At 48.6% G+C, this 22,268-nt stretch overlaps 1 protein-coding gene across 2 annotated transcripts in view; it reads right to left on the bottom strand.

Annotated features, from left to right (window-relative positions):
* The window catches only part of SLC48A1 (solute carrier family 48 member 1), a 31,677-nt gene extending 25,234 nt beyond the window's left edge, over positions 1-6,443 (bottom strand). Inside the window, exon 1 of one of the 2 annotated variants that reach the window (XM_050926017.1) lies at positions 6,305-6,443. In XM_050926017.1, coding sequence (XP_050781974.1) covers positions 6,305-6,443 — 139 coding nt within the window. Of the gene's footprint in view, positions 1-4,634; positions 4,782-6,304 lie in introns of those variants that run through there. The other variant, XM_050926018.1, reaches the window with a different exon arrangement.
* Positions 6,444-22,268: the final 15,825 nt, after the last annotated feature.

Here is a 22,268-nt window from a genome sequence, read left to right as displayed (position 1 = left end):
TAAATTTCTGGGAAAATGGTCTAGGCTAACTCAGGGGGATCCCAAAACTCAGTGGCCACTGTTAAAATCTTGGAACAAAGACTGAGTGGACGTCTTAAAGGACAAACTCGGCCAACCTAAAACTAAATTGGCTAAAGGAGAGGTTAATTGTTTCATGCAGTGGTGGGAAGAGGCAAATCATAGGTGGACAAAATCAAAACTGGCCTCTCTCACTTATTCAAATAATAAGTTAAAAGCTTTATTAAAAGCCTCCTCTCCCACCACTAGACCGAGCGCTCCCCTTTACCCCGTTCTCCAAACCCCGGATCGATCCAAACCCCTTCATACTCCCATCTCATTGTAAAAAGGACAAAAAGTCCCTTGTTCTGTTCCCCTTTGTTGTCTGCCTCAGAAACTGATTCTTTATAGTGTCCCACTACCAATTCAGCAAGGCTTGGGGTGGGGGGAGCTCCTCAACTAGCCCCCACCCTTCCTGGTCCCTTTCCTTGAACATTTCTTTCAAAATTGTGAAATGACCACAATATCATTCACAAACGGTTCACTGAAAAAAGCAGGATCGGGCCCAGACAAGCAGGCAAGCAACAGAAAAGAAACAGGTTGAAAGCCCTAAGGGAATAGTGTCAGGAGTAAAAAAAAGTAGTAAGTGCAGGCATGAACCCCTGGAACAATACTTAAAAGGGTGAAATCTAAGGAGATAAAGGTGTCATTTTGGAACATAAACAAGTGATTTAAGAAAAGAGAGTGAAAAGTTAACTATAGAGGCTGGAGAGAATTAAGCAGTTAAACTTTGTGGAAAATGTTAAAAAGGACCATGTTAAAGAGAGAGAATTCTTGGTTTCTTTGCAGACATTCTGAAGGGAAAATGGGCCCTTTTCCAGAAGAGTGCCTGTAAATAATCCTTATATATATATACAGCTATGCAAAAACAAAACAAAGTTATACCTTATGTAAAAATTAATATGGCTAATGTTTTTGAAAAGTTATAGTATAGAAAGAATGTGCATTTTCTGTAGGACATGTGCAGCGTATATTGTAGAAAGGGATGTAAAAAAAAAAAATGCAAATGAAACATGCTGCTGAATTAAAATCCTATTAGGGCTCCAAAAAGAGCCGCAATAGGCTGTGTTTTCTTTTTCAGATCCCTGTGTGTTAAAACAGAGTCTCTGAGCTCTGCTGATGGCTTTGAATCCAAAAGCCTAGCCTGTGTTGATGCAAATTACCTAACTGATAAAGAAAGGTGAAAACTGCCAGCACAAATGAAGCTGCAAATAAAGAACATACCTGGTCAGCAAACAAACTGCCTACATAAAAGGCATGGTATAACAAGATACCTTTAATTAATTTGATGCTAATGTTACTGTTAATATTAAACATTAAAATAACTTTAATGTTAGTGAGTACCCCTGTAACAACTTGTAGTGTGTATGATTTTTGGAAAAATCCTTTAAAGTAATATGGTAATGATGCTTCTCAGCTATTACCTGTGAATAAACTTAAAGCTTAACACAGCAGGGAAAACATTACAAACTTGCTCTGCTATATAAGAGGCAAAACTTGAGGTACACCACCTCATGAATTTAATAACTAAACAGTGAAATAATTTTTGCATAACCCTTAAAATGTAGAAGCCATTAAAACACACACAGGAAAATATGGGGGTAATTCCTCTGTTTTGCCTGTAGTCAGGAAGGGTATTTGTAAAAGAATGAAATCTTTAAGCAATAATCAATGCCACCCCAAAAGGGGTAGAAAACTGTTCTTTTTGTCTTTCAGATAATCCAAAGTACTGTATAATGGACTATGTGTATGTGTTAAATCTTGGGGAAAAGTGTTTAAAAAGTGCTAGCAACCCACCAGAAGACAAATGTAAATGTAATGTAAGTACTGTGTTTACCAATAATCACATTTACTATTTGCCACAACAACAACAACAAAAGAGTCTCCGCTTACTGTAAGCACTGATTTAGTTGAGTTCTCTATCAACCTTGGCATTAAATGGCAAACAGTTACCAATCATCTGTTAAAAGGTAAAAAGGTAACATGGCTCCTAAAAAAAATAAAAACAAAAATGTGGAAAACTAAACTGTTCATATTATACACGCAAATGGGGACATGTTAAAAATTGCCACTGCATAAAAGCATAACAGCTTACCATTGGTATAACATTTTCTGGATGGTCTCCCACAACTACTGGCATACTAATATTACTACCCTAATTGTTTTTGGTTTTACATTGTATGTGTTTAATTGAAATGTTTAAAATGTGCTGGTGGATAAAACAAATGTATGTAAAGCTAAAGCCACAGGCCCAAATCACCTCCCAGTATTTTCTATTACGTGGACTAAATAAGAAGTGACACTGGCGATTAATAATCTTAGTGTCAAAAGGGGGATATGTAGGAGCAGGATTTTATAATATCCCATAAGAATTAAAGTATAATTTGATTTCATCCTGCTAGTCACTATTTTTAAATAGCAGAAAGAAATGACCCCCTGGGACTATAGGATTCTGTTTTCCCATATGCATTACAAATTGGGCCCTCTCTAACTCTTTGTTTTAAGATTTAGGTAGTAAGAGACAGGATTCTCTATTGTGTCTGTGTTAAGTAAATTAGAGAAACATTGAAGGCCTGGGTCTCAATGTAAATTGTCTTAGTTATCAATTGTAAAACTTAGCAAGGTTTAATTTGCAATGCTTTTTTTGTTCTATATAAAATACTACTGTTTGTATTCTCAAATCTATTTGTGTGAATGAGGAATGTATGCATCAGGAAAAGATAAGGTGTGAAGGCCATTGTTACAGCCAGAGTCAAGGGACGGCTATTAAACTGTCTGGCATCTCAGAGTGGATACATGCTTCGCAGTGTAAGAATGCACAGACCCCAGTGAACCAATCACCACCTCAGGACCACGCAGAGTCAATTTTTTTAACTCCAGAAGAAGACGTAGAGGAACAGCCTGCAATACCTTACAATCTACGCTCTCGTAAGGGTTGCCAGAAGCAGATGACTACATAAAGCAAGGCCCAAGAAGAAGCAGTAGTGAGCCAAGCGCCTGCTGCCTGGTGGACATAAAACTGTGAGTGCAGTTCCCTCAGTTGAGGTTGTCAGAACCAGAAGGGCCTTGCCTCCAACATGCAGCTCTGGTAGCGCCTGTTCCTCGGCTGCTGGTATCTTAAGGTCTGGGGTGCACACAATGACAATTCTTTTATCCAGCAGCAAGTGTGGATAGCTCAGATCCTTATTATTTCTAAATGCTGGGTCTGCAGCCACATCCCAGCCCACTCTCAAACTGGTGTTCCTGTCCTGGCTATCCCACTCAATTCCCCAGACCTCACTGGAGGACCTTGTCTGTTTAACACAATATGGAACAGTAATGACACCTAGGAAGAGGCTATTGGCAGTTCCTTTACCCCACTTGGGGGAGCAATACACCAGGCAAAAAGGCTCCTAAGTAGTTAAATAATGGCAAATAAAACCAGAGAAAGTTTAAGAGCCCTGGCCAAGGAAACAGAGGCGATCGGACAGGTGGCCCTCCAGAACCGTCAGGCATTGGACATAGTGCTCACGGCCAAAGGAGGGACCTGTGCTCTCACTGGAAAACAATGTTGTATGTTTATACAATACCAATAAGGTAATAGATCGCTACAGCCACTTAGAACAAATCGCATATCTTCCTCATGAAGAGCTGAATTCTTTATGGAAGTGGCTAAGTAACCTGTTCAATTTCTCTGGCATAGGAAACTGGTTGTTTCAGGGAGCCCTAACTATCCTGTTTGAAATCTTAGTGATTTTTGTATGCTTTCAGTTAATCTGTTGTATCCAGAATTGTGTCACCCAGATGGCTGCCCCAAAACAGAGTGCTAATATAATGATTTTGAATATCACTGATGAACAAAAAGATAAGAAACAGTTAATTTGTGGAACCCAGTAATTGTTGGTCATGGCGTGCGCTTGACCAAAAGGAGGGATTATGAAAGTAGAATGAATTATATTGTGAAAATAGAAAGGATTAAAGAAATGCTGTCTGTACCTTTAAGAAAAACTGTTGGAATGCTGCAATCCAGGTGTCAGGAATACAGACATTCACATAGAACAATTGCACCATTTAAGGGCAATTGGTGAAGTATTAGCCTCAGATCCATAAAGAGTTAGTAAGGAAGTAGGATATGCATGCTGTGCCCCAGGTGAATTTTACAGTTTTGCTTTCTTTGTTCCTTTGTCTGATTCCCACTCTTTTATCTGTATAAATAAGACTGTTTTGGCCTTGCATGGCCGCTCACATATTCTGAATGTTATTGGCAGAGCGCTGTGCTAATAAAACAGAGTGGTCTGACAAATTGTGAGTCCTGATTCTAACTTTGACATCAGACTAGAAAATAATGGTCCCTTCTGGCCTTCAAATCTATGAATCCTCCCACAGACAAATCAACACACACAGAAGCAGAATTAAGATCCCACTCCCATCTACCATAACATGAGCAGCTTACTAAAACTGCCTTGTAATTATGAAACCCTAACAATCTTGAGAGTGGCAGCTGTAAATATATTACCTAAGTGAGCAAAACCAAAAAGCTTTCTATAAATCTAGTACCACAAGTATCAGAGTGGGCTATTCTGATAGCCTGTATACACCTGCAGGGACTCCAAATCTCCTCCAAAGGGGCAGCGTTAATATCTTCCCAGCAGTATGAGGGCTGAATGAAGTGGAGCAGAGGACAGCCATGTTTATAGCAAACTTGGTGGAGCATAAATCCCAGCATACAACCCTCCATCTTGACAGGAACAGTCTTGAAAATACTGGAAGCTGAGCCCTGGTTAGAGAGGGGAGTGGCAGTGGGCTATACTTAGCCTCATCTGCTGCAAACTAAGTAAATGCCAAACTTCATGAGGAAGCCTCGCAGATGATGAATAAAATAAGCCACAACAAAGAGCAGCCAGCCCAAAACACAAGATCAGAAACTGCTCCAGGTCACTGAGAAAGAGTTACTAGCTCATGAAAGCACTTTGAGGACCTGCCTGAATCCATCCAATCCCCTGCCAGGCAGTGAGGTGCACCTAGTCCAGTCCCCAGCCAGGTGGGGGGTACTTACAGTATAACCCCCCAGCACAGTTGGGCTAACAGATTTTTCAGCACAGGGTCCCAGCAGTGCAACATGCAAGGGCCCCTGACCATGGGGTGCTGCGTCCCACACACACAACCCAACAGATATGTTGGCCTGAGCAGTAGCTACAGGCCAGACCCCCCATAAACTCCGCAAGTCCCATCCCAGAGAACAAAGCCCTAGCATCTGCCTGTACTGTGTCCCCAGTATTGGAACCTCTCGCACCCGAACCCCCAATTGGAAACACCACGGTATGCCTGGAGCCCCAGCTGCATGAGGACCCCACTAATACCAAGGAGGCCTCTGCTTCCTAGGTATTGGAAAATGTTCTTCATGCCTACACCTGCCCCTCCCAGATATCAGAGATGCACACCCATGTCTGTGCCAGCCACCCATACTGGAAGGACCCACCATAACCTCCCATACTGGACAGCCCCTCATTACCTGTGCCCAGCCCCCATATACCAGAGCGCCCCCTCGTGCCCCACATGCTAGCCCCGTATCAGGGAGCCCACACTCCATGCCAGCACCCAGAGCCCTGTGCCCACGTTCAGTCTCATAGAATATCAGGGTTGGAAGGGACCTCAGGAGGTCACCTAGTCCAACCCCCTGCTCAAAGCAGGACCAATCCCCAGATTTTAACCCCAGTTCCCTAAATTTCCCCCTCAAGGATTGAACTCGCAACCCTGGGTTTAGCAAGCCAATGCTCAAACCACTGAGCCATCCCTCCCCCTAACCGGGCCTGCCCTGTACCAGAGAACCTCATCCTACCCCCGCCCCGTGCACCGAGGAGACCCCCTAGTCTCCCCTATCAGACAGCCACCCCCCCCCCGGGCCCAGGCCCACCCCCTCGCCCCATGCATGCCCCGCACAGAGAGACCCGGCCACCGCACGTCAACCACCACAGGTCCCGAACGGAAAACTCCCCGCACGCCCGGCCCCCCGCAGCGGAACCCCCCCCCCCACGCGCCCGGCCCCCCGCAGCGGAACCCCTCCCCCACGAGCCCGGCCCCCCCACAGCGGAACCCCCTCCACGCGCCCGGCCCCCCCACAGCGGATCCCTCTCGTACCGGAGACCCCCCCCCCGCAGCGGAACACCCCCGCCCCGTACCGGAGACCCCCCCCCTCCCGCAGCGGATCCTCTCGTACCGGAGCTCCCCCCCACGCGCCCGGCCACCCGCAGCGGACCCCCCCCCGTACCGGAGAGCCCCCCCGCGGCAGCCGTGGCGGGCTGGCGGAAGGCCGGCGCCAGGCTCCAGGTGAGGAAGGCCGAGAGGCCCATGAGGGCGCCTGCCGCCGCGTAGGCCAGACGGAGCCCGAGCGCCCGGCTCACCGCCATGAGAGAGCCCGGCCTGTGCGGGCCGCGCCAGGCCGCCCCGCCTCACCCAGCGAGCGGCCCCGCCCCGCCCCGCCCCGCCCGGAGCGGCCGCAGCGCCCCTGGCGGCCGGGGGAGCGAGCCGGGGTCGGGGGCGCGGACACGGATCCGGTCTGTGCCCACGGACACCCATGTAACACGCGTGCAGCGCGGACACGGATCCGGTCTGTGCCCACGGACACCCATGTAACACGCGTGCAGCGCAGACACTGGTACCGTCTGTGCCCACGGACGCCCATGTAACACGCGTGCAGCGCGGACACGGATCCGGTCTGTGCCCACGGACACCCATGTAACACGCGTGCAGCGCGGACACGGATCCGGTCTGTGCCTACGGACACCCATGTAACACGCGTGCAGCGCGGACACGGATCCGGTCTGTGCCCACGGACACCCATGTAACACGGGGGCAGCGCGGACACGGATCCGGTCTGTGCCCACGGACACCCATGTAACACGCGTGCAGCGCGGACACGGATCCGGTCTGTGCCCACGGACACCCATGTAACACGCGTGCAGCGCAGACACTGGTACCGTCTGTGCCCACGGACGCCCATGTAACACGCGTGCAGCGCGGACACGGATCCGGTCTGTGCCCACGGACACCCATGTAACACGCGTGCAGCGCGGACACGGATCCGGTCTGTGCCTACGGACACCCATGTAACACGCGTGCAGCGCGGACACGGATCCGGTCTGTGCCCACGGACACCCATGTAACACGGGGGCAGCGCGGACACGGATCCGGTCTGTGCCCACGGACACCCATGTAACACGCGTGCAGCGCGGACACGGATCCGGTCTGTGCCCACGGACACCCATGTAACACGGGGGCAGCGCGGACACTGGTACCGTCTGTGCCCACGGACACCCATGTAACACGGGGGCAGCGCGGACACGGATCCGGTCTGTGCCCACGGACACCCATGTAACACGCGTGCAGCGCGGACACGGATCCGGTCTGTGCCCACGGACACCCATGTAACACGCGTGCAGCGCGGACACGGATCCGGTCTGTGCCCACGGACACCCATGTAACACGCGTGCAGCGCAGACACTGGTACCGTCTGTGCCCACGGACGCCCATGTAACACGCGTGCAGCGCGGACACGGATCCGGTCTGTGCCCACGGACACCCATGTAACACGCGTGCAGCGCGGACACGGATCCGGTCTGTGCCTACGGACACCCATGTAACACGCGTGCAGCGCGGACACGGATCCGGTCTGTGCCCACGGACACCCATGTAACACGGGGGCAGCGCGGACACGGATCCGGTCTGTGCCCACGGACACCCATGTAACACGCGTGCAGCGCGGACACGGATCCGGTCTGTGCCCACGGACACCCATGTAACATGCGTGCAGCGCAGACACGGATCCGGTCTGTGCCCACGGACACCCATGTAACACGCGTGCAGCGCGGACATGGATATGGTCTGTGCCCACGGACAGCCATGTAACACGTGTGCAGCGCGGACACGAATCTGGTCTGTGCCCACGGACACCCATGTAACACGAGGGCAGCGCAGACACGGATCCGGTCTGTGCCCACGGACACCCATGTAACACGCGGGCAGCATGGACATGAATACGGTCTGTGCCCATGGACACCCATGTAACACGCATGCAACGCAGACACGGATCCGGTCTGTGCCCACGGACACTCATGTCACATGTGCAGCAACAACACTGGTACTGTCTGTGCCCACGGACACTCATGTAACACGCGTGCAGCGCGGACACGGATACGGTCTGTGGCCACGGACACTCAGGTAGCACACGGACAGCACAGACACGGATCCAGTCTATGCCTACGGACACCCATGTAACACGCGTGCAGTGCGGACACGGATCCGGTCTGTGCCAACGGACACCCATGTAACATGCGTGCAGCACGGACACTGGTACCATCTGTCCCAACGGACACCCATGTAACATGCGTGCAGCGCGGACACGGATATGGTCTGTGCCCACGGACACTCATGTCACATGTGCAGCAACAACACTGGTACTGTCTGTGCCCACAGACACTCATGTAACACACGTGCACTGCAGACACGAATGTGGTATGTGCCCATGGACACCTGTAACACAGGGGTAGCGAGGACATGGGGTCCAGTCTGTGCCCACAGACACTCATGTAACACGTGTGCAGCATGGACATGGGTATGGTCTGTGCCCACAGACACTCATGTAACATGCCTGCAGCATGGACACGGGTACAGTTTGTGCCCTGGACACTCATGCAACACATGTGAAGCGTGGACACTGGTACAGTCTGTGCCCATGGATACTCATGCAACATATGCAGCATACAGATATGGGTGCAGAATGTATTCATGAACACTCATGCAACACATGAAAAATGTGTGCTGTCATCAGATGTTTGGCTGCATGTGTGTGTTCTCCCTATGTGCTGTCCCAGCTCTGCTCAGAGAGCTAGCACAGCAGACCTCAAGTGAATCACCCAATTACCACAAGATCCATTAATGTGCAGAAGTGCTCGGCCTGGTTTATTGTTGACGAAGCAAGGTAATAGCACCTAGCAGACTCTATGAGGATACTAAGACATGGATGCCTGTGACAATAGATGCAACTGAGTGAATGGCAGGATTTTCCATTTCCCCCTCGGCTGGCCAAAGACACTCCCTCTGATATTCCATTTTATACATAAATGCAAACAAGTTAGATATTGCCCCTCTGACATAGTTAGTTAGTTGACACTCTCTGACGTAGCCAGTTACCACCTATCACCTTGTACATCTCTATCCATCACACTGTCATCCTGACCTTATCTTTGGGATGGGTCAGCATGTTCCTTTTCTCTTTAGGGAATGTGTTGATATCAAGGTGTTCTGGTACCACTCTTAAATGTGTTTGTATGAGTGGTCTGTGCTTAGCACCCCTTAGTAGGGTGACCAGATGTCCCATTTTTAAAGGGACAGTCCCGTTTTTTGGGACTTTTTCTTATATAGGCACCTATTACCTCCCACTCCCTGTCCCGTGTTTTCACGGTTGCTATCTGGTAACCCTACCTCTTAGGAATGTGTGTTTTTGCAATATCAGCCCTGTTCTTGCCAGATTCTGTGAGCAGGGCCTGTCTCTATCTCACAGCCTGATTTTGCTTTATATCAGCAAAGCTTTGACCACTACTTTAGCCCAGGACTTAGGCCTCATATCAGGCCTCTGATACAAGGCCTTATGTTTCAGGCCCTCTTCCTACTACATATACGACACAGTGATACAAACAATCTGTGCGCAACATATGGGTGACGTGTGACAGATGCCACATGGGAGCTGTGTCTTCTATTGGACCACCTACTCTGGGTGGAAGGGACAAACTTCCAGCTTCACAGAACTCTTTTTTAGGGCTGGGGCTCTGCAAAGCTGGAAAGTTTGTCTCTTCCCTCAGCAGAAGTTGGTCCAATGAAAGATATTGCCTCACCCACCTTTTGTCTTTCATACCCTGGAACCCACATGGCTACAGGAACATTACAAACAATACATAACGTGTAGCATACATGGAGCATGGCATCATAAAAGCCTTAGACATATAACACACAATCAAAAGACATTTAATGCAGTCACACATGCACACAACACACTATATGCACACATGTACTCAATGCACATTCACACATGCAACCTGCACCTACACATGGTCATGTGTGCAGCATGCAACACACAGTCACAGGTGTAGCATGCCTGCTGCACCTAGTTGTGTGTGTGACACAGGGTTGTATATGCAACAGTCACACATGGCAGTCATGCAACATGTGCAACATATGGACACGTGCAACATGCATATGACACACGATCTCACATGCAACATACATTGGACATAGGGATATATGCAACATACATACAACACAGCCTCACATTCAACATGTGTGCCGCATAGTCACAGGTGCAACATACATGACACACATTCCAGGTGACAATCATGTCTGCAACATGTATGCAACATAGCCATGGGCACAATGTACATGAGGCACCATCACACATACGACACTTGATCATGTCTGCAACATGTATGCAACACATGGCCACATGTGATACGTGTAACACAAAGTCAGATTTTTCCAGATAAATTGGCGATAGTAATGATTATATTTACACAAGATTTCTATGCTGAGAGAGTTGCCAGGGTAAACTGCATATTTAACCCCCTCCCAACTGCTGGGAATGTAATTTGGGATTTTCCAAAGAAAGAAACAATTGAGACAGAACAATTAGGAAAATTAATAATAATATAGTTATTATTATTATAATTCATAAATAGGTGTTATCTAGCACCTTGCAGCCATTGGTCTCAGCACTTTCCAAAGCAGAGGATAGGATCTATATCTAGTGTTACTCCTGCAACTGTGTTGCCAGTAGCCGGTGGCTGGGGAGCGTTTCCCCTGGTGCACACAGACAGAGCTTTGATGATAAGCAGGTGATAGTGGTGCATTCCAGACACCTCAGGTAACCCCAAACAATGTTAGCGTAATTAACTATTGGAACAACTTCCCCAGGGTTGCCTACTGCCCGTGGGGATCCTTAGGGGCAGTATAGGGTGAACACTCTGAAGCTCAAGAAAGAGGGCTTGGCTACACGTGAAACTTCAAAGCACTGCCGCGGGAGCGCTACCACAGCAGCAGTTTGAAGTGTGAGTGTGGTCGCAGCGCCAGCACTGGGAGAGAACTGCACGTACTCCACCTCCTCATGGGGATTAGCTTGCAGTGCTGGGAGCCGCGCTGCCAGCGCTGCAGCACTGTTTACACTGGCGCTTTACAGCGCTGTATCTTGCAGCACTCAGGGAGGTGTTTTTTTCACACCCCCGAGCGAGAAAGTTGCAGCGCTGTAAAGCGCCAGTGTAGCCAAGGCCTTAGTTATTTTTGCCTTTCTCAAAAATTCAGATTTTTTCCTTAAATTCCAAATTTTGCTCCATTTGCCAAAATGATGTTTACAGACACAAGAAACTGATACCTGCTATCTACACTACATTGAGCCCCACACTACAAGAAGGATGTGGAAAAATTGGAAAGAGTCCAGCAGAGGGCAACAAAAATGATTAGGGGGCTGGAGCACAGGACCTATGAGGAGAGGCTGAGGGAACTGAGATTGTTTAGTCTGCAGAAGAGAAGAATGAGGGGGGATTTGATAGCAGCCTTCAACTACCTGAAAGGGGGTTCCAAAGAGGATGGATCTAGACTGTTCTCAGTGGTATCATATGACAGAACAAGGAGTAATGGTCTCAAGTTGCATTGGGGGAGGTTTAGGTTGGAACTTAGGAAAAACTTTTTCACGAGGAGGGCGGTGAAGCACTGGAATGGGTTACCTAGGGAGATGGTGGAATCTCCTTCCTTAGAGGTTTTTAAGGTCAGGCTTGACAAAGCCGTGGCTGAGATGATTTAGCTGGGAATTGGTCCTGCTTTGAGCAGGGGGTTGGACTAGATGACCTCCTGAGGTCCCTTCCAACCCTGATATTCTATGATTCTATGGTTGATACAGGGTTTTTGGTGCATCTGTGTGTCCCTGTCTATAACCATGAACAAATTTCAGCTCTAGGTGGCAGCATCCTCCTATGGTTACTATACTGGATACAAACAGAAACATCTTTCTGACTTTTATGCTATTATTTATTGTTATTATTAATATTAATAATAATGATGATTTGTGTCAGGCACTATCCGAACACACACGAAGACAGAGGAGTCCCTGCCCTGCTTACAGTCTAAGACATTTTTACTAAATCAGGGGCTTGAAACCTGGCTGATGTGAAAGGTTCATTCACAGGAATAATGGACCAGAATTGCCAGACTGGATCAGAGAAATGTTCCAGTTAGTCCGGTATCGTGACTCTGGCAGTGGCCGGCGCTCGATGGTTTAGGAGAAGGTGAGAGAACACTGCAACAACAGTTATGGGATCAACTGCCCCTAGGGACAGTTATAGAGAAGTATTATGAATAGGATTGCCAATCTTCCAGGATTGCCTTTAATTAAAGATTATATCATGAGATGAAACTTCCAGGAATACATCCAAAGAAAACTGGCAACTCCAGTTCTTAGCCCCTTCACATAAAACAAGAAGTGGTCACTCAGTGAAATGAATTAAAACAAACATAAGGAAGTACTTCTTCATTACCAGGGGATGTTGTGAGGGCTGAAAGTGTAATTGGGTTTAAAAAAGAGTTAGATAAGTCCATGGAGGATAGGTCCATCAATGCCTGTTAGCCAAGATGGTCAGGGATGCAGGTGGTGCAGGACTCTTTCATTTGGGGAGGCTTATGCAAGTGCCAGAAGCTCCTGAAAAGATGTGTGTGTTGGGGGGGGGGGGCTACTGGTGTCCTTGGCCCCAGCCCCCACCCACTCTGCCCCAAGGCCCTGCCCTTGCTCCACCTCTTTACATCCCTGCTGGCTTCTTCCCCCGAAGCCCCGTCCTCCTTCCACCTCTTCCTGCTCCAACCCTGTCTCCTGCAGCCCCCCCTGCCCGCCGCTCACTCATCTCTGCCCCCCCCCGTCGCTCGCCCCTAAGGCAGGAAAAAAGTGATGGGGCCATGGCTCCCGGACACCTGCCTCCCCAGTCCTGGCACCACTTAGCTGAGTTCCTCCAGCATCAGCATGCACAGCCTCTCCCTGCTGGCCCAGCTGTGGGACTTCTCCTCCTGCTGTGCCAGCTGATGGTTAAGCAACTCAGCTAAGGGATGCCAGAACAGGGGGAGCCAGGGGGCCGTGGGCCCATCACTTTTTTACGGCCTTAAGGGATAGTGATGGGGGGAGGGACGGAGAGGAGCGAATGGCCGGCAGATAGGGTGACCAGATCACAACACTAAAATATATTGGGGTGCTGTCAGCCTCACCCACAGTCCACCCTGACTTCTCCCAGGCTCTGCCCCCACTCCTCCCCAGGTCCTGCCCCCTCCCCGCTCAGCCCCCCCTCCACTGTGCCCTTCCTTACACTCCAGCCCCTTGCTGGCTTGCTGCATCACTCCTCAGTCCCGCACCCGCCGGTGGCCTCTTCACCGTCCTCTCCTGCTGCTCACCTCTTCACACCCTCGCCCGCCACTCACCCCTATGACGCTGACTGCCCCTCTGCCAGGTGGGTGCTTGCACACCTTTGCCTCTTCCCGCCCAAGCATACGCCCTCACTCCGCCCCCATTCCACCCCGTTCCCCCAGGTCCCCACCCCTGCCCTGGCTCTTCTCTACCTCCTCCTCTGAGTGCACCACGTCCCCACTCCTCTACCCTCCCTCCTGGAAAGCGCTAAGCACAGCCAAGCAGCTGTTAGCATTGGGAATCACTGGGGGGGGGGGGAGTGGGGACGCAGCACACTGGGAGCAGGGGAGAAGAAGGAGGTGAGGAGCGGGGAGCTTGGCTGCAATTTTTCCCCATGGGTGCTCCAGTGTTGGAGCACCCAAAGAGTCAGCACCTCCCTCCCACTCGCCTCCTGACCTGAATATTGGGACAAGTGGCGTCCCGATCAGACATTGATCGGGATGTGGGACAAAGGGTTAAATATCAGGACAGTCCTGATTTGATCGGGACATCAGGTCACCCTGCAGAAGGGGGCAGGGGTGCTGGTACAGTTTGTATAGTGCGGGTGCTGAGAGCCATTGGACCAAACTTTAAACCCTGTATATAATAGCAGCAAAGAATCCTGTGGCACCTTATAGACTAACAGAGGTTTTGGAGCATGAGCTTTCGTGGGTGAATACCCACTTCCTCAGATGCATGTAATGGAAATATCCAGGGGCAGGTATATATATGTGTGCTAGCAAGCAAGCTAGAGATAACGAGGTCAGTTCAATCAGGGAGGATGAGGCCCTGTTCTAGCAGTTGAGGTGTGAAAACCAAGAGAGGAGAAACTGGTTCTGTAATTGGCAAGCCATTCACAGTCTTTGTTCAATCCTGAGCTGATGGTGTCAAATTTGCAGATGAACTGAAGCTCAGCAGTTTCTCTTTGAAGTCTGGTCCTGAAGTTTTTGCTGCAGGATGGCCACCTTAAGGTCTGCTATAGTGTGGCCAGGGAGGTATATAATATAAACCATTTCAGGCCAGGGGGTGCTCCCGCACTCCCAGCATCCCTAGTTCCAGCACCTATGGAGGAGGGACTCAGGGAAAGAGGCAGAGCGAGGGCAGGGTCTCGGGGGGGGGGAGCACGGGCAGGGCAACAGTCCAGGTGTCATGGCCCCTCTGCTTCTAGGGATCTTCCAGTGGTGGCGTTCCAAGAGTGGCAGGCCGGAGGTGACCTACACCTGCATCCAGTATTTCTTGCCCCCTGCATGGCCAGCCTTTTTGGGGGAGGCTTAGCCTCCCCAAGCCTCTTATACGTGCCACCCATGCTCAAGTGTCCCTAAACCTCTGACTGCCAGAAGCTAGTGTGCAACGGGATGGATCACTCGATAATTACCCTGTTCTGTTCATTCCCTTCTGAAGCATATGGCACTGGACACTGTTGGAAAACAGGATGCTGGGCTTGATGGACCATTGGTCTGACCCAGTATGGCTGTTCTTATGTTCTGGGAAAGTTCCTTCCCAGTCCCCATTAGCTAGCAGTCTACTCATGCCATGAAACAGGAGGTTGCTGCCTCTGGCAAAGCTCTTGTTTATTTCAATATTGACTGTTTTAAATGGATATTCATGTCATCCATCCAAATGTCCAACCTTGTCTGAACCCTGCTAAGGTGTCCCAGTGATTGGAGACTCTCTTTGCCTCTGCACCACCATTGCCAGTTCTTATACATCTCACTGAGAGCCATTCTCTGCTGCCATACTGTCATGCTGTAGCACTAACAAATGGCATTGTCAGATCATCCCTGTGACAGAATATACCTGTGTCCACTCTTGTGATAATCTTTATACAAGTATGCCTCGTGAGGTATCATTTGAAAACTCATTATTTCTGGTCATTATTGTCCTGGTAAAATATAACTGTGTATGGAAAGTTATAAGTTTCCACTGTGTGGTGTTACTAACACATGTTCCAAGCCTCGGGAGTGACCAAACCAGTTCCTCAGAGACAAAGGGCAAGCTGACCCCCCAGGCAGATGTAAACAAGGCCAATGGACCATCACCTGCTAAATGGTCATTCTTTGGCAGGAAAAGGGGCATGGGTGAAAAATCTATATCTTAGCAAAGAAACAGCATGGAGTTCCCTGTTGCCATGCTCCCAGCTGGAAATGCTTCTCAGAGAGGGGACAGGACTATAAAAAGAAAGGGCAGATACCCTAAAACTCTGAAGCATGAAGGGGCATACAAATGTTTAGTGTAACTGGCACATAAATACCTTGCAACGCCAGCTATAAAAGTGCCATGCAAACACCTGTTCTTACTTTGAGGTGACATTGTAAATAAAAAGCGGGCAGCATTATCTCCAGTAAATGTAAATAAACTTGTTTGTCTAAGTGATTGGCTGAACAAGAAGTAGGACTGAGCGGACTTTAGGTGTACTAAATTTTACATAGTTTTGTTTTTGAGTGCAGTTATATAGCAAAAACATTCTACATTTGTAAGTTGCATTTCCAGGATAAAGAGATTGCACTAAAGTACCTGTATGAGATGAATTGAAAAATACTATTTCTTTTTTTAGTTTTTTACAGTGCAAATATTTATAATAAAAAATACTTTGTATTCCATGTTGTAACTAAAATAAACATATTTGAATATGTAGAAAAACATCCAAAAATGTTTATAATAAATTTCAATTGGTATTCTATTATTATTTGACACGGTTCCACATGCGGAATTATTAGTCAAATTGGAAAAGATGGGGATCAATATGAGAATTGAAAGGTGTATAAGGAACTGGTTAAAGGGGAGACTACAACGGGTCGTACTGAAGGGTGAACTGTCAGGCTGGAGGGAGGTTACTAGTGGAGTTCCTCAAGGATCGGTTCTGGGACCAATCTTATTTAACCTTTTTATTACTGACCTTGGCACAAAAAGCAGGAATGTGCTAATAAAGTTCGCGGATGACACAAAGCTGGGGGGTATTGCTAACACGGAGAAGGACCGGGATACCATACAGGAAGATCTGGACGACCTTGTAAACTGGAGTAATAGTAATAGGATGAAATTTAATAGTGAAAAGTGCAAGGTCATGCATTTAGGGATTAATAATAAGAACTTTAGATATAGATTAGGGACGCATCAGTTGGAAGCAACAGAGGAGGAGAAGGACCTTGGGGTACTGGTAGATCACAGGATGACTATGAGCCGCCAATGTGATATGGCCGTTAAAAAAGCTAATGCGGTTTTAGGATGTATCAGGCAAGGTATTTCCAGCAAAGATAAGGAGCTGTTAGTACCGTTATATAAGGCGCTGGTGAGACCCCACCTGGAATACTGTGTGCAGTTCTGGTCTCCCATGTTTAAGAAGGATGAATTCAAACTGGAACAGGTTCAGAGACGGGCTACTAGGATGATCCGAGGAATGGAAAACCTGTCATATGAAAGGAGACTCAAAGAGCTTGGCTTGTTTAGTCTAGCCAAAAGAAGGCTGAGGGGGGATATGCTTGCTCTTTATAAATATATCAGAGAGATTAATATTAGGGAGGGAGAGGAATTATTTAAGCTTAGTACCAATGTAGATACAAGAACGAATGGGTATAAACTGGACACTAGGAAGTTTAGACTTGAAATTAGACAAAGGTTTCTAACCATTAGAGGAGTGAAGTTCTGGAAGAGCCTTCCAAGGGGAGTAGTGGGGACAAAAGACATATCTGGCTTTAAGATTAAGCTTGATAAGTTTATGGAAGGGGTGGTATGATGGGAGAGCCAAATTTTGGCAACTGGCCAGATAAGTATGCCCAGTGGTTGGTGATGGGATGTTGGATGGGATGGGATCTGAGATACTGCAGAGAATTCTTTTCTGAGTGCTGGCTGGTGAGTCTTGCCCACATGCTCAGGGTTTAGCTGATCGCCATATTTGGGGTCAGGAAGGAATTTTCCTCCAGGGCAGATTGGCAGAGGCCTTGGAGGTTTTTCGCCTTCCCCTGCAGCTTGGGGCATGGGTCACTTGCTGGTGGATTCTCTGCAGCTTGAGGTCTTCAAACCACAATTTGAAGACTTCAATAACTCAGGCATAGGTTAGGGGTTTGTTATAGAAGTGGATGGTTAGGGTTCTGTGGCCTGCTTTGTGCAGGGGGTCGGACTAGATGATCACATTGGTCCCTTCTGACCCTAGAATCTATGAATCTATTGTTTAACAGTATGATTAAAACTGATTAAGCATGATTATTTTTTTCATTGAATTACAGTAACTCCTCACTTAATGTTGTAGTTATGTTCCTGAAAAATGCTACTTTAAGCGAAATGATGTTAAGCGAATCCAATTTCCCCATAAGAATTAATGTAAATTGGGAGGTTAGCTTCCAGGAAAATTTTTTTCACCAGACAAAAGGCTACATTTGATATATATCTGGGGGGAGAGATAGTTCAGTGGTTTGAGTATGGACCTGCTAAACTCAGGATTGTGAGCTCAGTCCTTGAGGGGACCACTTAGGGATCTGGGGCAAAATCAGTACTTGGTCCTGCTAGTGATGGCAGGGGGCTGGACTCAATGACCTTTTGGGGTCCCTTCCAGCTCTATGAGATAGGTATATCTCCATATATTATTTATATATATATGCACAGTATAAGTTTTAAACAATTTAATGCTGTACACAGGAATGATGATTGTGAAGCTTGGTTGAAGTGATGAAGTAGGAGGGTGGGATATTTCCCAGGGAATGCCTTACTGCTAAATAATGAACTAGCACTCCACTGAGACCTCAAGAATTAACACAATGTTGTTAATGTAGCCTCACACTCTACAAGGCAGCACGAATGGAGGGAGGGGAGACAGCATGGTAGAGAGAGACAGAGACGCACACCGTGTGTGTGTGTGTGTGTGTGCGCGTGTATGTGTGTGTGTGTGTGAGAGAGAGAGACGTGTATTGCCCCTTTAAGTACGCTGACACCACTCTAAGTACACTGCCTTTTTAAGTAGATCAGCAAGTTGAGACAGTAGCTGCTGCCAGCAAGCTCCCTCTGTCCTGAGTCCTGTCGTGTCTCCCCCGCCCCTGGTCTGTGGAGATGGCCTGATGGGATAAAGGAGCAGGGGGGCAGGAGCAGAGGGGAAGGGGACACCCTGATATTAGCACCCCTCTTTCCACCCCCCCTTGCACAGCAAGCTGGAGGCTCCTGGGAGCAACTCCAAGGCAGAGGGCAGGAGCAGCACACGACAGTGGGGGCAGGGACACCTGAAGTGTCCAGCAATTGATAGCCTGCTGGGCAGCTGCCACATAGGGAATTTAGGGGAGCTGATGGGGGGCTATCAGCCCACCCTGGTTCCAAGTCCCCACCAGCTAGCTCCAATGGGCTGCTCTTTCTTCAAGCAGTGGACAAAGCAGGTGGCTGCCAAACAACGTTATAAGGGAGCATTATGCAACTTTAAACGAGCATGTTCCCTAATTGATCAGAAACTTAACAATGAAACAATGTTAACCAGGACTTTAAGTGAGGAGTCACTATATTTTATTTTGAGTTAATCAAGTGCGATTAACTGACAGCCCTACTTTGAATTTAAAACAGTTTGTTAAGTTAGGCATTAATTGCATTTTATCTTTACTTTTTAGTGTAAGCAGTCAGGATGAGCTCTACCCTGACATCTGGTGGTGAATTATTGGGAGTGTGGAAAGGAATTTCAGGTATTTGCATTGGCACACCCACTCCACCTAGCATAGCCCACGGCAGCCTGGGATGGTTATTTTGGCAGCTCTGGGATCCCCAATTTCTTTGTTATTGGGACAGGAGGAATAAACTGTTGTTACCTTGATTGTGTGAATGAGGAACTATGAGACTGCTTTATGACGGAAAGTCTCACCTTCAGTTAAGTAGCACTTGCTAGACAAGGGACATGGTTGTCAAAACCCAGTGAACTGAGAGAGGTTGGGGGCTGGTGTGTGTGCGCGCGCGCACGCACGCACGCACGCACGCACGCACACACACTCTCTCTCTCTCTCTCTCTCTCTCTCTCTCCCTCTCTCTGGTATGGGCCGGGTGCCTTTTGAGGGCCTGGAACACCAATTGCACAGCCTTCTCTCTCCACTGTTGAAGAGCAGAGCTAATTTTGATTCCATTAGGAGTCCATCTAGAGGATGCGGAGCTGAATTCAATTTGGGCTAATAGTGTACCAGCACTGGGGCTCCCCTACCACAAGCTGAAATCACTAAAAGAGCTAAGCTTACTGAGCTGAGATCACTGAGTGCTATGTTAACTAGTGGGGGAGCCTGAAGATCTATCGCTAAGCGTCTGGCAGAGCAGAGCGGAGCAGGTTGAGGCACGTTGGAGCAGCCCATGGAACAGTGAGTGGAGCGGTTTGTGGGGGTGGCTGGAGCGGCTCACGGGTCAGCTGGAGGAGTGGCACAGCTGTTGGAGTGGAGCCGGTCATGGTGAAGGCTGTAGCAGAACTCCACAGAGAGGCGGAGCAGTCAGCCTGGCCCACGTAAGGTGCCCCTTAACACCCTTTATGTGCCCCCCCATTTCCACCCAGGCTGGGGGGCGGGTAAAACTCTGCAGATAAACTTCTGAACTCTGGGGTGGCACTGACCAGAGACAGAGACTTTTGGGTTGTTGGACTTTGGGGTGATAGGACTTAAGACCCTAAGGGGAAAAGGACATTGCCAAAACTTACTTGGTGGGTCTTTTGGTCATGGTTTACGTTATGAATCGTGTTTGTGGTGTTTCCCCAATATGATGCCACATTGTTTCCCTCCTTTATTGAAAGGATTTTGCTACACTCAGACTCTGTGCTTGCGAGAGGGGAAGTATTGCCTCCTAGAAGCGCCCGGCGGGGGGTGGTATGTAATTGTCCCAGGTCACTGGGTGGGGGCTTGAGCCGGTTTTGCATTTGCGTTATTGAAACAGAACCCCTGGATACTGAACCTGGCCCTTGTTGCTGCCAACTCAGAGGGGAAGAAGGGTTATCATTGTCTGTGCAATGGAGTATATTTGCCCCACACTGGACAGGGAAGGGTTAACCCTGCACTGTGCTCTGAGGAAGCCATGCCCCCTCACCTCTGCTGGGTATGCTCCAACAGGAACGCCAGTAGAAAAGGGAGCAGGTCTGCTCAGTTGGGGCTGACTGCCAAGGCGGGAGGATGCACCTTGCCAGCTCCAGTCTGCGAGCTGTTGAGATCCAGGCTGATACTTGGCTACCTGAGGACACCCAAGAGAGAGTGGAGCTGCATAGGCTGAGGGACCTGGAGACACCCAGACCACCATGTCAGGAGACAGGGTAGGAAGTAGGGGACTTTACATTGGTCTGGTTTTAGAACCAGTTGTAGGATTCCTTCTGACACAGTGATGAGTACACTAGCCTCTGACAGGGCCTTGGGTTGGGACCCAGTGGGGTAGAGAAGGCCTGGGTCCCTCTACCCCTCCACCCACCCACCCTGGGTGGTGGTCCATCCTTTCTACAACCATTAAACCACACCTATAGTGAATCTGGCCATTAGGCCACATAGCCCTGAAGAACAGGACATCTATATTGACTCTGGCTGCTAGACAATATAACCCTGCAAGGGAAGGTCTCTATACTGACTCTAGCCATCGGGCAACATGGCCCTGAAGAAGAGGGCACCCATACTGACTTTGACCATTAGGCCTGCTGCCTTGAGGGAGATGGTAGCTATATTGTCTCTGACCATTGGGCAACACAGCCCTAAGGGAAAGGACATCTGTATCGACTCTGGCCACTAGACAAGACTGCCCTGAGGTTAAGGTTGGTTGGGTGGACTTAGCCGCAGCTTTGCAATGCCTTTGCCCTGCCCAAAAGGGGGTGGGGCATACTTGCCCCACAACTGCCTCATTACTTCTATTCATTCATAATCTCTCTCTTTGTAGTTAATAAACTTGTTTTATCTAATCCAGTGTGTTTGTTTGGGAAACTCCATGTGGGATAACAAAATGTGTGCTTATTATTTCCATTGATGAAATAACAGATCTAGATAAGTTTGTATTGCCCAGGAGAGGGCTGGGCAATACAAGGCATACATTTCTGGGGGAGTGAAGTGAGGGAGGAAATCTGGGACTGGGAGTGTGTTGGGATCACCCTGCAGTATAATTCAGGCTCGTAAGAGCCAAAGTATGGCTGGCTGCCTGCAGCATACAAACACAGACATAGGTGGGAGTAACTTGCTTGCTGTGAGTAGTCCATGCTGGAAGCTATAGCATCAAAGCATTATAAAGAGCACTCTGGGTTGGATGGCAGGGGTGACACAGCTACTCATTAGTCTGCATTTTACTGTGTCACAATTCCATGATGATGAGATGTTGTTTCACAGGCCTTTCCAGCTTCTGAAGTTAGTTTCAGAATGAAACTGCAAAAGATGTGAAGGAGATTCGCACACCCAAGCCATTATTTGTAGGTGACAAATCTGAGGAACTGTCCCAGACTGAGGTGTCAATAGAGGAGGTTTTGAAACAAATTAAAGAGCAGTATGTTAGCAGGACCAGACAGTACTCCTCTACTTTTGTGATGGGCGAAACCAAGAAGGTTTAATTTCCCAAAACTGTGGGCTTCCTACGTGTGACACAAGTCCTTTACCAGTTACACTCCTTGGGCCCACTTCTGCAAGGTGTGGAGCACTTTCTGAGTAGCATCGAGGGCCCTTCCTCATTATGTCCATGGGAGTTGAGAATGTTTAATACATTTCAGACTTCCTGAATGGGCTGTGGGCTGAGAGATGTTGGACCTAGAGGACACAGCTGAGGAAGACCCGATTCATTAAGCTCAAGAGGACTTGAGGACTTTTGTTCC

This window comes from Gopherus flavomarginatus, chromosome 16 (assembly GCF_025201925.1).
Source record: "Gopherus flavomarginatus isolate rGopFla2 chromosome 16, rGopFla2.mat.asm, whole genome shotgun sequence".
Classification (NCBI taxonomy): domain Eukaryota; kingdom Metazoa; phylum Chordata; order Testudines; family Testudinidae; genus Gopherus; species Gopherus flavomarginatus.
This window is presented reverse-complemented; position numbering and strand designations above follow the sequence as displayed.